Source organism: Rattus norvegicus, chromosome 4 (assembly GCF_021556685.1).
Source record: "Rattus norvegicus strain SHRSP/BbbUtx chromosome 4, alternate assembly SHRSP_T2T, whole genome shotgun sequence".
NCBI lineage: Eukaryota > Metazoa > Chordata > Mammalia > Rodentia > Muridae > Rattus > Rattus norvegicus.
The window spans coordinates 117,847,038-117,861,874 of NC_141537.1; the positions used below are offsets into that span (position 1 = coordinate 117,847,038).

The 14,837-nt window shown below is 52.5% G+C and overlaps 1 protein-coding gene across 25 annotated transcripts in view; it reads left to right on the forward strand.

Annotated features, from left to right (window-relative positions):
- The window catches only part of Dysf (dysferlin), a 199,579-nt gene that overhangs the window by 97,605 nt on the left and 87,137 nt on the right, over window positions 1-14,837 (forward strand). For all 25 annotated transcript variants that reach the window (XM_087657484.1, XM_087657488.1, XM_087657495.1 and 22 more), the window contains 8 exon segments: window positions 126-318; window positions 768-923; window positions 4,395-4,526; window positions 4,607-4,773; window positions 5,858-5,972; window positions 6,180-6,285; window positions 6,542-6,684; window positions 8,619-8,792. In XM_087657484.1, the coding sequence (XP_087513610.1) occupies window positions 126-318; window positions 768-923; window positions 4,395-4,526; window positions 4,607-4,773; window positions 5,858-5,972; window positions 6,180-6,285; window positions 6,542-6,684; window positions 8,619-8,792 (1,186 nt within the window).

Sequence of the window (14,837 nt, forward strand, 5' to 3'; positions counted from 1 at the left end):
GTGAGCACCCAACAGGCTGGCAGTGGGTAGAGTCCCTATAAATGCACATATTTATGTACACATGCACCTGCCTCTGTGTTGTGTGGAGCCCCGGTGAACAAGCACATTCTGCCTGTCTCTCATAGCCAGCCCCTGTGTGACATCCATGAAATACCTTCTGCCACCCACCTTGATCAGTACCTGTTCCGCCTCCGCTCCCGTCACCTGAGCCAGATCAAAGAAGCTGCCCTGGCCTTGAAGCTTGGCCACAGTGAGCTCTCCACTGCCCTGGAGCAGGCCGAGGACTGGCTTCTGCATCTCCGTGCCCTGGCTGAGGAGGTAGTGAATCCTGTGGGGCCTTTCTTCAGCCTTCCTGCCTCTTGGAATGTAGACCAAATGTTTACCCTGTGGTAGTATGTGGCTCTAGGTCTCATAGTCTCTCTGAAAAGCCCTGGGAAGGTGGCGAGGGACCCCTGTTGGGGTGGCATCTACTCCCCTAAGCCTGCAGACCTTAGGGTCCTAGGGTCAGCAGGAGGAAGAGGGAGGAACATCTAGCAGACTACATCTTCCCTGTTCTGTATAGGAGCGTCTTCCCAGAAGCGCATGGGCATCTCAGAGACATTGGTGGGGACTCCTCTCTAAGCAGCGGGCCAAAGGCAGGGCCCTGAGTGGGCAGTGTGGGATGGGAGCTGGCTGAGTGAGACAAGACCTTTGTGGCCTTTGAGTCAGAGATCAGACATGACTCTGTACATGTCACCATCCCCACCTTGATGCCACCCTCTCTCCAGCCCCAGAACAGCCTGCCAGATATCATCATCTGGATGCTGCAGGGTGACAAGCGTGTGGCCTACCAACGGGTGCCTGCCCATGAAGTCCTCTTCTCCCGGCGGGGCCCCAGCTACTGCGGCAGGAACTGTGGGAATCTGCAGACCATCTTTCTGAAAGTGAGTATTTTCTCTGCTGGGGTCCCCATAGGATTTTCTCAACACAAGACCTTTCTTCAGCTTCCCCTGATCCCCCATCCAGTCCTGTTCTGGAAGGAGTATTTGAGTGAAATAACTTTCCTTTTCTTCAGTTCCCTCCAAACTCTCCAGATCCCATGCAGTGAATCTAGGAAGCTTGCTGGTGGGTGCTGGAATGTGGGGCTGGAATAAGCTAGAAAAACGAAGTGCAATGGCACTTGCCTGTAATCCTAGCATTTGGGGAGTAGAGGCAGGAGGACCAGGAGTTCAAGATCATCCTTGGCCATACATGAGTTTCAGAACATCCTGGGCATAAGATGCAGTTAGAAGAAGAAGGAAAAAAAAAGAAGAAGAAAAGGAGGAGGAAGAGAAGGAAGAAGAGGAAGTAGTAGAAAGAGTAGCAAATTAAGGGCCCTGTGTGTGCGCTTGTGTATGTTTATGTGTATATCCAAGCCTATTGCTTACTGGGGCTGGTCTCTTTCAAGAATCTTTCCTGGCTTCTGAGATGGCCTCCAGCCCTTCCCCAGTGACCTTAGCTACTATTGATGAGGGGAAAGTGAGTGGGTGCTTGTGGAGGGGCTCCCCATCCTTTTCTCTGGGCAAACATTAGGATACAGAGTGGCTTTGGTCATGGCTGTGGCCAGATGATCAGAGCACAGTGTGCACTCCAAGAGATGCCCTCTCTGTATACTGCTATTCTTAGTGGCCAGGAAGCCAGCTGTTGGCTTCTAGTGGCTCCTAATGGCTCTTCCATCAATGCCTCCTCAGCCTTGTCTCCATCCCAGACCATTTCCCCAAAGCCTGTTCCCTTCTTTACCTCATGCCTCCAAGCTTCCAGGAGGTCATCATTGACCACATCTCAGCCTTGACTCTTCTGAGCAGAGCCATTGTTGTTGTTGTTGTTGTTGTTGTTGTTGTTGTTATTGTTGTTGTTATTGTTATTGTGTGGTTGTCCAGCCGTTCTTCTTGCCCCTTAGCGTAGGAAGAGAGGGTTGGTTTCAGCTGCTCGGTCTGCATGAATGGATTGTCAATGCTGGTTGGAGTTCTGTCTGGCCTTGGGGAGCTCACCAAAGCTCTCTGAATAGTCTACTTTCTTCCCACCTTTTAAATGAGAATGAGGCTGCCCACCTTACTGATTCAGTTGAGGACTGAATTAGACAATGCTGGTAGGACTTGGTGAACTAGGCGGTCAGTGGATATTCGTTCCTCTCTCCCTCTGCTCTCTACTTCCTTTTGGGGCTGCCCCTTGCTCTACAGATGGTGCCCTTGGAGATCCATCCTAGGCTAGTGTGCTGGATAGTTTTATGTCAACTTGACACAAACTAAAGTCATTCGAGAGGAGTGAACTTTAGTTTTAAAAATGCCTCCATTGGATTGGGTTGTAGGCAAGCCTGTAGTACATTTTCTTAATCAGTGATCGATGGGGAGGGCCCAGCCCATTGTAGATGGCGCCACCCCTGAGCTGGTGGTCCTGGGTGCTATAAGAAAGCAGATTAAGTAAGCCATGAGGAACAAACCAGTAAGTAGCACCCCCTCCATGGCCTCCGTATCAGCCTTCAGGTTCCTGCTCTGCTTGAGTTCCCGACCTCCTTCAATGATGAACAATATTCAAGTGTGAGCTAAATAAACCCTTCCCTCTCCAAGTTGCTTTTGGTCATGGTGTTTCATCACGGCAATGATAACCTTAACTCAGACAGCCAAGACTGAGATAATTGGTATACTGGGACGTTGGTGTTTCAGAGGGGAAGGGGTGTGTGTGTGTGTGTGTGTGTCTGTGTGTATGTGTGTGTGTGTGTGTGTGTCTGTGTGTGTGTCTGTGTGTTGGGTAGGAACCACGACCTCATGACTTTCCCACCTGCTCCCAGACAATCTGAGGGACATTCTTTGATCCTAACCTCGGGTTCAGCCCCCCATTGCTCTCTTAGGCTGCCCCTTCCCTTGTGTATGTGGTGTGTGGAGGGGACAGTGTGGGAAGGGCTGGTAGGCTCGAGGGCATTTCTACCTCCATCCTGACCTCTTGGCCTCCAGGACAATGTGAGCTGAAAATGTTCCCTGATTCTAAGTGAAGTGGGGAAAAAAAGGATATAGAATTGTTTCTCGAAGTCTTCCCCACGGAGTTCATGAGCCTGCCAGTAGCTCCTGAGCAAGCGTTACAAAAATGTTGGCAGCGGGCAGAGACCAAGCAAACACTGGTGTTCCTTAACTTAAACCCAGGCTGGAAAAAGTGAGCACTAGCAGAGGAGAGGAGCCCCAAACTAGACATTTCTTTATTTGCTGTTGCTATTTTGGGTTGGGCAGGCTGGCCCCGTCTGGGGGAGGCTGGTGGTGGGGAGCCCGAGGTGGAGGAAGGGGGGGCAGGAATTCCTGCCATGTCCCAAGGGCTGGTGGCTTGGAGGGAAAAGGACAGCTAGCCACCCTGAGGGAGGAGACGACTGAAGTGAAGACCACAGGGAGTTCCGGGGTAAGAAATGTCTCCACACTTCTCCAAGGGACAACTGAGAGGAGGTGGACATGAGGAATGGGAGAGGGTCCGCCAGCAATGGCCCGTACCACTTCCCAAGCCTTCTCTCCACATAGGCTCTACCTACCTCCAGGGGTCCAGGCTTCCCCACCAGCTTGGGAACCCACACCCTGGCTTCTCAGCCTCTTTTGAACCCTCCTAGACTCCCCTCTGCTCTCTCATTCAGTGAGGTATCTCTCACCACTCTGTCTCTGCTAGGGGACAGGGTGTCATTTCAAGAGGGCGGAACTCTGCTCCCCGAGGCCGAATCTGACCTTTGGTTTTAGTCGAACGGTGAAGTAATCGTAGGGAACATATATGTGTTTTTAAATGTTGGGTTGTTGTGGTTATTCCACTTGGCAGAGCTTCTGAGGCCTTCGGGATAAAAACCAGCTGAACAGCGAAGAGTGGTTAACGTGCTGATAAGCACTTGAAATTGTGGGGACATTGCATGCAGTGCTCGCGTCTCGCCAGAGCATGAAGCACTGAAAATGAAACGAAGTGGCTTTAGTTGCTCCTGTCCCGGGGCTCTGCAGTTACTAGGATGGTGCTGTCCAGCGCAGCGGTCACACAGAGCTATTGAAATTGGTTAACATCAAATAACGAAAACTCCATTTCCCTGGTTACATGAGCCGCTTCTCGGATGGCTCTCGGGTGCCCTACTGGACCTTGCAAAGATGAGCCTTTTCCATAGTAATAAAAGGGTTACCTGTAATGACAGATGTAAGAAGGTGGAGGGGGGGAAGGGATATCAGAGACCCTGTTGTAGGCATGACCCATCTGTAGAGAACTCCTACATGGCTGCTATTGTCTTCTCTGATGAACAGGACTCTAGGGGAGGAAAACTTCTATGGCATTTGGTGTGGTCCCCTAATAGAGTAAGCTGACTGGGTGTTGCGTTGGTATGCCCAGACCTTAGGGGCTGTGTGTATTTGTGTTTTTTTTGATCCCAGTATCCTATGGAAGGCATGCCTGGGCCCCGGATGCCGGTGCAGATCCGGATCAAGCTCTGGTTTGGGCTCTCAGTGGATGAGAAGGAATTCAATCAGTTTGCAGAGGGGAAGCTCTCTGTCTTTGCTGAAACGGTGAGTACCTGCTAGCCTACTGGCCCATGGGTTCTAAAGGTGTGCGACCCCCTCACCTCTCCTCCTTCCTTGGTCTGCAGTATGAGAACCAGACAAAGCTGGCGCTGGTCGGGAACTGGGGCACGACGGGCCTCACCTACCCCAAGTTTTCTGACGTCACAGGCAAGATCAAACTACCGAAGGATAGCTTCCGCCCCTCAGCTGGCTGGGCCTGGGCAGGAGACTGGTTCGTGTGTCCAGAGAAGACGTGAGTGGTAGTCCCAGGGTGTGGAGGGCTAGACCAGGATGCCCAACCATTGCTCCCGCTTCTACCCAGTTCTTCTTCCCAAGTCTTGATCCCAGTGAATCCTTCTGCCTGCTCATTGTTGGTCATGGAGACTGCAGTTTGCACCCTCCTGGGGCTGAGGCTTACCAGGAATAGCTCAAACACTCAGAAATAAAGCACTGTGTCTGGGGATGGTTCAGGTGGCAGAGCACTTGACACTAAAGTGAGGACTTGGGGAGCTTAGTTCCTTAGAACCCATGATAAAGCCCAGTGTAGTGCCTGTCTGTAGTGTCTGTCTATAGCCCTCCTATGAGGAGATGAGAGCAGGGACAGGAGAATCTCTGAGGTCTTTGGGCCAACTGGCCTGGCATACTGAGCAGTAAACAACCAAGAGACCTTGACCTCAAACAGATGGGTGGTGAGGACTGACACCCAAGATTGTCCTCTCACCTCCGCATGCACACCAGAGTATGTGTGCACTACCTTCCCTCCACAAACCTGCACCCGCCGAGTGCATGCGTGCACACACCCATGTTCGTATGTGTGCACAGAGTCCTTTATTATTAAGCATACCTTGGAGTTGGCACCAAGTCATGTGCCTTGTCCTCCATGATATAACGATGCCCTGCCATTGCACATACATGACGCTTCCTGATCCAGTTCCCTTACCCCCTGATAATGGAATGTCACTCCATTCTCTCTTTTATAGTTGAGTGACATCCAGCAACTTTTGCTTAAGCTTGAAGTATAACACAGAATCAAGCATTAAGTTTTCAATGTATGGCTTGATGACATTTTCTTAGTGCTATCCACTGGGCTTTGGTGCCTCCTGTTGTTCCCTCTTTTCTTCTTGTATCTCGGGTGGCACTTTTTTTGTGGCTTGTGACCATCTCTTCCTGTTCTGGGCCTCCTTTTCATTCCCTGCTCCAGTTTCTCTGCACTACCCCTCCGCCTGTGTCAAAGTGAGGTTGACAGTGCAGGTGGACTGAAGTTTGGTGCCATCCTGGAGGCAGAGGAGAGCGGGGTGACCCTGTTACTCCTCATCCCCACCCCCCGTCCCCCATAGCCTGCTCCATGATGCTGACGCCGGTCATCTGAGCTTTGTGGAGGAGGTGTTTGAGAACCAGACTCGGCTACCTGGAGGCCAGTGGATCTATATGAGTGACAACTACACCGACGTGGTAAGGGGTTGCTGCAGATGGGCAGGGTTTGCTCTTTCTGGGGTCCTGGGTGTTGGGTCCCATGAAGAGCCTGTGACTCAAAAAGCTGGGTGTTTTCTCTCCTGTCCCCACTTGCTGAGACCATTGCTCTGTGCTCCAGGGGAATGTTGACCTTGAATGACATGGGTCCCCCTTCTATCTCCTCACGCTTGCCTATTGCGTCTCTAGAATGGGGAGAAGGTGCTTCCAAAGGACGATATTGAATGCCCGCTGGGTTGGAAGTGGGAAGATGAAGAATGGTCCACAGACCTCAATCGGGCTGTTGATGAACAAGGTGGGAACATAGAACCTGGGGGCCCATCCCACCCCTTGCATGCCAGTGAGATAGCTGAAGGCCCCAGGCAGATGCCCAGCGTTCAGTGGGCTAATTCACCCGGGAAACTTCCTGAACACACCTCTGCTTCAAGCTATCAGTTAGGCCCAGAGCAGTTTTAGCTGCTCAGGATCTGAGTGTGCTCCACAAAGAGAGGTGGCTTAGAAGAGATGGAGATTTGCTGACAGTAACTGACATGTTTTACCCCACCTCCTAGGCTGGGAGTACAGCATCACCATACCCCCAGACCGAAAGCCCAAACACTGGGTCCCTGTTGAGAAGATGTATTACACTCACAGGCGTCGACGCTGGGTCCGACTGCGCAGGAGGGACCTCAGCCAGATGGAGGCACTGAAGAAGGTGAGACAATGGGAGGCGGATGGAGTGGGGCTTCCAGATGGAGGAGGCCAGTGGACATACGGTAGACCTGGACGCATTAACAATCATGTGAGTGTGCTTGTGGCACGCACTATAGACCTGTATGAGTTATAGTTATGTAGATATGTTGCTGGGTTGAAGCATTATGACCAAGGCAACACATAGAAAAGGAGCTCATTTGGGCTTACAGTTCCAGAGGGTGAGAGTCTAACAGATTTGAGAGGCATAGCCGCATTTAGTAGGCACGGCAGCTGGAAGGAAGCCCAGAACTCATACCTTGAAACATAAGCATGAAGCAGAGAGAGAACCAGAAGTGGCGGGGGGATTTAAATTTCAAAGCCCACTCCCGGAGACACAGTTTCTGTAGCAAGGCTATACCACCTAAACCTCCCCAAACAGTGCCATCAGCTGGGGACTAAGTATTCAAATTTCTGGGGGACTTTCCTATTCAAAACACTGTAAGACCCAGTGAATTCATTGACAGGTCACATCTGGATCAATTTAGCATACGTACACATCACACTGAAAATAAGGCTCACACTCTGCACACAGGTCACACCCCTACAACACAGACCACACTCAAAACTTGTAGGTCATACCAGGCTCCATAGGTCACACACACATGGTACTCACGGATGCCCACAACACATAGAGTAGCTATGAGTACTGTGGAATTTACCGCAGCCTTCACTTACAGTCCCACGAGGCTCAAGGACATCAAAGGAACTGCCTTAGATTTTGGCTTCCTAGAGGTGGACTCCATAGCATGGAGGCTATGCTATAGCAAGCAAGGCTGTGGCCTGGCAGGGGCCCTTGAACCTCACAGATACCTCACCTGGAGGTAGGGGGTGGGGTCTACACCCTCTGAGTTGTTTGCCATTGGCTACTGTCTGGAGGGATGTCCTGTGACACACAGGTCTCCACAGGGAGGTGGTTTACTGTGATGGGCTATGTCCTGAGCCTACACTTCTGGCTGCTGGTGATAGGCCACAGTGTGAACGTGTTGACTTGCGAAGGACCACGTAAGAGCCGTCAATGTTTACCTGGGGCATGCCATGGAACACAGGACAGGCACACAATACTTCCTTGTGAGCACACATGGCCAGAGTCAGGTTGTTCCAGAGTTTGGGGATGCCTATGCTCAACCCAGCCTCAGCACCTGCCTTCCTTGGATCCTCTTGGCATCTGCTCTCCGTTCCTAAGAACAGATTTGGGTTTTGGTAGTAGAACCAGGCCTCTTCCTCTCTAAGTGTAGTCTTTAGGAGAGCCAGCTTTAGTAGAGGCTCTTGAGAGGGATCTCTGAGGTCTGAGGAGAGGTAAGTGTTCTGGTCGAGCTGCTGTGGACCAAGCTGACAGCTCTTTCTCCCCGTGGAGGACATCCAGTTGTTAGAGATGTGGGCTTTGCTTAGGGGCCCAGACTGAGCTGATATCTAACAACAGTGTTACGGCACTCTCTCACAGGGCCCAGGGCCAGGCATTTCCAGGCTTCCTGTGGGAAGGAATCCCTTTAGAGGATAGGCAGGCACCCCTCACAGTTGGCCTAGGTCCACATCCTGGTGAGAAGTAGTCTGAGTTTAGGACGCGGGCTCTACATTGTGCCTCTGAACTGTAGACCCATTTCTGTGTTTAGAAGCTGGGTTGTGAAGGATAAGAAGGAAATGAGAAAGACAGCTTGGATCTGGGCAGTCTACCTCTTGTTCAAATAAACAGCCCCAAAGAAGCCAGTGTCTAGCCCAGCTGCTGTCTACCTTCCCCACTGGCCTCCTTGGCTACCTTGTGGCCTAGGAGCCTCCTTTCCCTCTTGGGTTTCCTACTCAAGGCTGCTCAAAGCCACCTTCTTCCAGGTGGCTCTTCCAGGCTTACCTCTTGGAATCCTGCCCTGTCTCTCCCTCTTAACTGCCTCCTCTCTCCTGCAGCACAGGCAGGCAGAGGCTGAGGGCGAGGGCTGGGAATACGCCTCTCTCTTTGGCTGGAAGTTCCACCTGGAGTACCGCAAGACAGATGCCTTTCGCCGCCGCCGCTGGCGCCGCCGCATGGAGCCACTGGAGAAGACGGGGCCTGCAGCGGTGTTTGCCCTTGAGGGGGCCCTGGTACATTGGGTTGCATCTGGCTGGGCTTGGGTGGGGTATAGCATGCCTTTCCAAGGGTGATGTGGGACAGGCATGGAGCCTCCAGGGTCATGGCTTTTAGAAGTAACATTGGCCAGCCATCCTGGCTTTGGTCCCTGTGGGGTGGCGTGTGGGGAGGGTGAACAGCCTTTTGGGTGTCTTCCTTAAATAAGAGAGCCTCTTTCTTGACACTGGAAGATCCACTGGTACTCTGAGTGTGAGGATGAGAGCAGAGAGGCAGGAGGCCTGGGCCTCTGAGTGGCTCACCCAGACAGCAAAGCCCGGGGGACTTGGAGCTTCCTGCAGAGATGGCCTGGGATAGATGGGAGAAGTCTGGGAGTGACCAGAGAGGTCTGGTGACCCTGGTGTATCCTTGGCTGGACACAGTTCTCCCCAGACAGAGACTTGCTAGGGTTTAGGAGAAGCAATGTACCTGTGAAAGGGAAATCTTGGAGGGCTCCCTGTCCCCTGCGGCGTTTCCATAGTTAGTAGTACTGAGGTTGGCTCAAGTTACTCAAGATCTGGGTGATGGGGACCAGGAAGAGATGGTGGTACACAGCCCGTCCTCTGCTCTCTGTTCTGCTGGACTAGAGACTCTCGGAGACAGGCTGAAAGGCTTGATTGAACTTCTGACGTACAGCCGGCATTATGTGTGCATTCTTTGTGAGTGCTCTGGGGTATGAACCTGGGAAGCAGGCCCTATTAGCCTCTGTACACAAGGCTGTCTGCATCAATGTATATGTGCGTATCTGTGGGTCAGGGCAGCTGTAAGGCCTGTGAGAGTCTAGTGGGATGGGTCTGGGATGTGATGCATGGAAGCAGAGAAGGAGGTGGCAGCCAGTGGTGGCCCCCAAAAGCTGGCCAGAGAGGCCCTCCATCATAGTACTGCAGGGAGAGAAGTACAATCCTCAGCGAGCTCTCAGCCACTAAACGGCTGTCAGCTAGGACAGGAACAGGCAAGATAGATCTGTGGTTTTCATGAAGCAGGCTGTGGCGGCTGTCTTGTCCTGTGGTGGCCTGGTTTGGGCACTTGGCGGGGTCTTGGGATGGTCCTGTGGCTGAGGCTGGAAGTGGAAGAGGAAGAGCTTGAGGAAGGCTGGGCAATCACCGAAGGGAGAAGATTCATTCCAAGTAGGCTGGGGAGACGGCTCAGTGAGTAGCGTGGGTTCTACAGAGAGACTCCATTCTTATGGGCTGATGAGCAAGGGGGCTTCGGGCTTTGGGCCTCACTTAGCTGAAAAGTGCTGGAGTGGGGCCAGGTATTAGGTGGCAGGAAATTGAGGTTTTCAGGGCTGGCTTTCTTGGTAGCAACAATGACACTGGTGGCAGAAGACATGCCACATCCTAATGGCCACAGCCAGGCAAAGTCATGCTGCCTCCCTCCCATATGGTAAGCCCAGACTAGCTCAACTCTGGCAAGTGAATGGCCTGAGCTGGTTGGGTGTCTGTGCTGGGCCCTGGGCCTGCGGAGGCAGGTGGGAGGTTCCGGGTGAACACACTTGGGCTCTGTGATTGGCAGCATTGGTAGGTTCGATAGAGAATGTTCTGAAAAGGAGCCAGAAATAGTGGTGAGTAGAGAGTTCTGGAGGGCAGGTCCAGGACTCTTATGGGCACCAGGGAGCTGGGGTAATGTTGAACATAGGGATTGGGGACCATTAGTAAAGTGGCTATGGAAAGTAATCGAGGGAGATAATATCCTGTCAGAAGATCCAGGGATGAGGCAACCCCATGAAAAAGGAACCCAAGGACCAAGGTGGTACCTGGAATGGCAGAGGGACAGGCAGGGGTGTCAGAGGCTCAGTAATGTTAGATGGGAAGGGAGCCAAGGGTGCCAGGCCACAGGGTGAGCCCAGTGTGCTATGAGTTCACTGCTGCTCTGGCAAGTCTGACATTCGGTGTAGCTGGTTGAGGAAAGCAGATGTAGTGGTTACCTGACAGGCCACCAGGGCAGAGAAGTAGGAGGAGCTGGAGTTCGTCAGCTGGGAGGGGTGGGGCCCATGGTACCCAGAGACGTGCACATGAAGGCAGGTACCAAAGCAGGGTGGGGCTGGGTGAAGGAAGTCAAGCAAGGTTAGGAGACGTGGGCCCAAGATTCTTGAGGTAATGGCTGGAGGACTGGGGCAGGGTGGTCATGGGATTTCCCAGAAGCAAAGGTGTTGACTAGTCTGTTGTTTATGGAGGAACATGTTGTGGGAGAATCACTGAAGTCACATGTCAAACTGACAGACATGGGAGGGTTGGTGGATTTCGATTCATTTGTGATCAGCTTATGACACGTGGAAGGAACCAGCCCCAGGAATCCCTCTGCATCTCTGGGGACATGACTGCAGGAGAACCTGAGGGAGATAGTCTGATTGCTATGGTGTGTCACACAGAGTTCTGCAGTGTCCTTAGGAGCTCCGTGTCTGGACAGCCAGTACCCTTTTTGGTAGTAACTGCCTGGATCGCTTTGTAACTGCCCACATGGAATCCCCTCAGCCCCACACACTTAGGAGACGTGAGCACTCAGGCTCATGATCACATCCCACATGCCCCATACCACACTCCCTTTCTGCAGTCACCTTCACATGCTTCTAGTCTGGTCAGAGGACCGGGCCAGGCCTCCATCTCTAAACTTACTGGACTTGCCCTGGAGCATTCTGGTGTCTTGGCCCAGGGACCAGAAGTCACGCTCGTGCTATGTCTCAGGACACCGGTTACCAAGACACCACTGCTGGTCCCTGATGTCTGCAGATGTCTGCCCTGAACTTGGTGTAAGTGTGATAGGGTGACAGGCTTCAGGGGTGCTCTGGATCCTGTTGCTTCTACCCCCATGCCTCAGGGACTCTGTTATATCACTCGTGGAAGAGATTGTATCTCAGCGGCCCTGGAAGGTTAGCAGTGACTGTGCAGGCTAATGAGCATAGAAGTCAACTGAGGACTGGTTACAATGCCAGCTCTCATGCAGTGTCTGGGTGGGGTACCCAGAATCTCTGCATCTAACAAAGTCCTAAGGGCTGCTGCTGCTGCTGCTGCTGCTGCTGCTGCTGCTGCTGCTGCTGCTGGATCCAGGGCCATCTTTGAGTAACAAGAACAGAAAATAGCATGCAATGGCCTCCGCTTGGATGCTTTTCTGAGAGAGGCTGGGTGGATGACCAGAGTCATGAATGGTGGGACAGGATAAGATAGCTTGTTCTGCTGCCCTTTGGTGGATCCAGTGCTAGTAGCTTAGTCCGTGAGGAGCTCCTGTGTGATTTAGGTCTGAAAGAGAGATACTTACGTGTGAGCGTGAATAAACCTGCTGCCTTTTGTATCTTTGCTATTCTATAGTTATTCCAGAGTGACCATGCTGAGGGGAGGGCATTTGGGAAAGGTTATAGAGATCGTGAAAGAGTCAGGGAAGGACTGTGGGTAGGGTTAAGGGAACCTCCTGGGAATCTGATGGGTTTGAATGTCTGGGCCCCAGGACCAGGCCTGGTTATGCCTTGCTTTCTACTACCCCTCCCCTGGCCTGTGCATCCTCAGCAGGGCTGGGCCTGGTCTGCCAGCTCCCTCTGGAAATCGTCTCTTTGGAAGGCAGGCCCTGTCTGCTCGTTAGCACCAGCAGCAGGGGCCAAGCCTGGCTCCCTCCTCAGAGCAGGAGGCCCTGGCTCAGTCTGCTAAGCGTCTGCTGTCTCCATCCCGAGCATTATTTTATTTTCGTATTATTCTTTTTCCAGCTAATATCCTGGCATTCCCAAAGACACCGGGTTTCATAATCTTCCTGGCGTTCCCAGGGAGCTGGGAATCCGAGTACAAAGCTGCTATTATAGCGCGTTCCATCAGCCTCCTCCTTACCCCACACCCCTTGCTGCCGCCACAACCACCACCACCCGGCTCCCACCCAGTCACCCCCCCTCCTGACGCCACCGGCCTCTCTGGGAACTCTGGTGACGGCTGCTGAGGATGAGCTCACGGAATCTGTCCTGTCGCCCTTGCCCTAGGCCTGCCCTCTGGGCACAAGGATTTTTCCAAGCCCTGCCTCTGCACTTGGCCTTGCAAAGAGGGGCAAAGCTTCCTGAGCCTCAGAGGCAGCCTGGCTAGGAGGGAGGGAGGAGACAGGCCTGAAGCATGGGCTGGTGCCTTCTAGAGCTGAGAAAGACTTCCATGTTCAAAGGTGCATGTGAGCCTTGGAGCTGCAGGAGTCTTGGGAAATTGGATGCATCTTTCTCCCTCCCCCACCGTACCCCCCTGTGTGTGTGTGTGTGTGTGTGTGTGTGTGTGTGTGTGTGTGTGTGTGTTCTCCTGCCCTTTGGCAGTTCTGATGCCTGCATATGTGTCTGTATGATGGTTAAATTCTAGTGTCAGGCCCTTGGCATTATCTACTCCTCTAGGAGGGCCCTAAGAAAGAATTTCTGTAGGTTTACGTGTTGCCTTATATGCTGACATTAGCTCATTTTAGAGTTGGGGGCAACTCTCCACACGTGACTCTTTAAATTCTTCTCTAAAGTAACCAGAATAAGGAAGTGCAGTTCCTGTCATACTGCTGGTGCAGCTATGGTTTGGTGATGTCATTATAGGTGGCTCTTTGAGCCCTGCATGTTACTACAGAAGAAATAGATCTGCATCTGTTCCAGAACCTATCTAGGGCAGACAGCTGCCCTTTCCCCCCCTCAGGCACTTTCTGACTCTTGGCTAGACCACCAACTGCTATGTTCATCTTCACTTTCACTGGTCTCCCCCATAACACCCCACCGCCCTCTGCCCAGGGTGCTTTGGGGTGGCCCTAGAGAGAAAGGATCTGAAGCATCAGAAGGCTGGCACTTGGCTAGGCTAGCATCCTTGGTTATCCTTGCTCCCAGAGAGGATACTAAGTCAGACAGGCAGCTCAGTTCCTTTGGGCAGCCAGATGTGATAAATCCATCTTACCACCCAGGGAAGCTGCCACCCAGGAAGCCTGCAGTGTCTGCAGTAGGTTGGCTGAGACCAAAGTCATGAGAACCCTTAGAAATAGGTGTCACCACCCTGGGCCATTGGCAGGGAAGGGCAGCTGTGAGTTGTAAGGGCTGGCAAGGGGGGGGGGCGAGGGAAGCCTAGTGCCAGTGGGAAGTAACTCAATACTTGAGCTGGCCAGAAATGGGGTCTCATGTGGTTTGGCCAGGGTGGGGCCGTCTCTGAATCTGGATGAAGCCATGCTGTATCCCCCAGTCAAGTTCTCAGATCTATTCTCCCTGAGCAAGGCATCCTTCAGAGATTTGTCTCCTGAGTAGCTATGGCAGGAGGTGACTGACTTCTTGGAGGACTACTTTGTATATCGGCCCCCAGGTTTCTTTCTTGAGATAAGGTTTCATGTATCCCAGATTGATCTGGATCTCACTATGTAGCCTAGGGTGACCTAGAACTTCTGATCTTCCCCACCTCTTCAATGTTGGGATTACAGGTGTGCACTGCCCATTATGGTTTTGCACAGTGCTGTAGCTTGAACCCAGGGCCTTGCTCATGCTAGCCAAGCGCCCCATCCATTGAGCCCTATCCCCAGAGCCTATGGGCTCTTGACCATCTGAAATAAGCACTTGTTCCCTACCTGACATTGTGCTAGCCCCTGACATGGGGCTTGAGGGCTGGTACCCCATTCAAACAGAGGTCTTCTATGCCTACTGTTTGCCTGCTGGAGAGGACAGTTTGATAATTCCCCTGAATGCATGGGCCCTGTCTTGCTTCATCCTGGGTTTTACGTTGCTAGGACTCGGAGTGTGTGTGCCTGCGCAGTTGGAGCGCTGAGTATGATGTCACACCTGAGGGTCTATGTTCTTCTAGTCCTAATTTAAAAAAAAAAAACTGGCCTGGGGCATTATTAACAGTCATTCTAAGAAAACAGATGTGAAGAGCCAGGGAACTTCCAGGCTAAGTGGGACAGACACTTGTTGAAATTCTTGAGGGAGCTGGCACAGGAAAGAACCTGCCCTGGATGTCTCTGCAGCCTGCACATGCGCACGGAGGGAGGAGACGTTGGGAGGACACTGAGCCTGAATCAGCCCACACGTGGCACTGTGCACTCTCCAGGTTGCC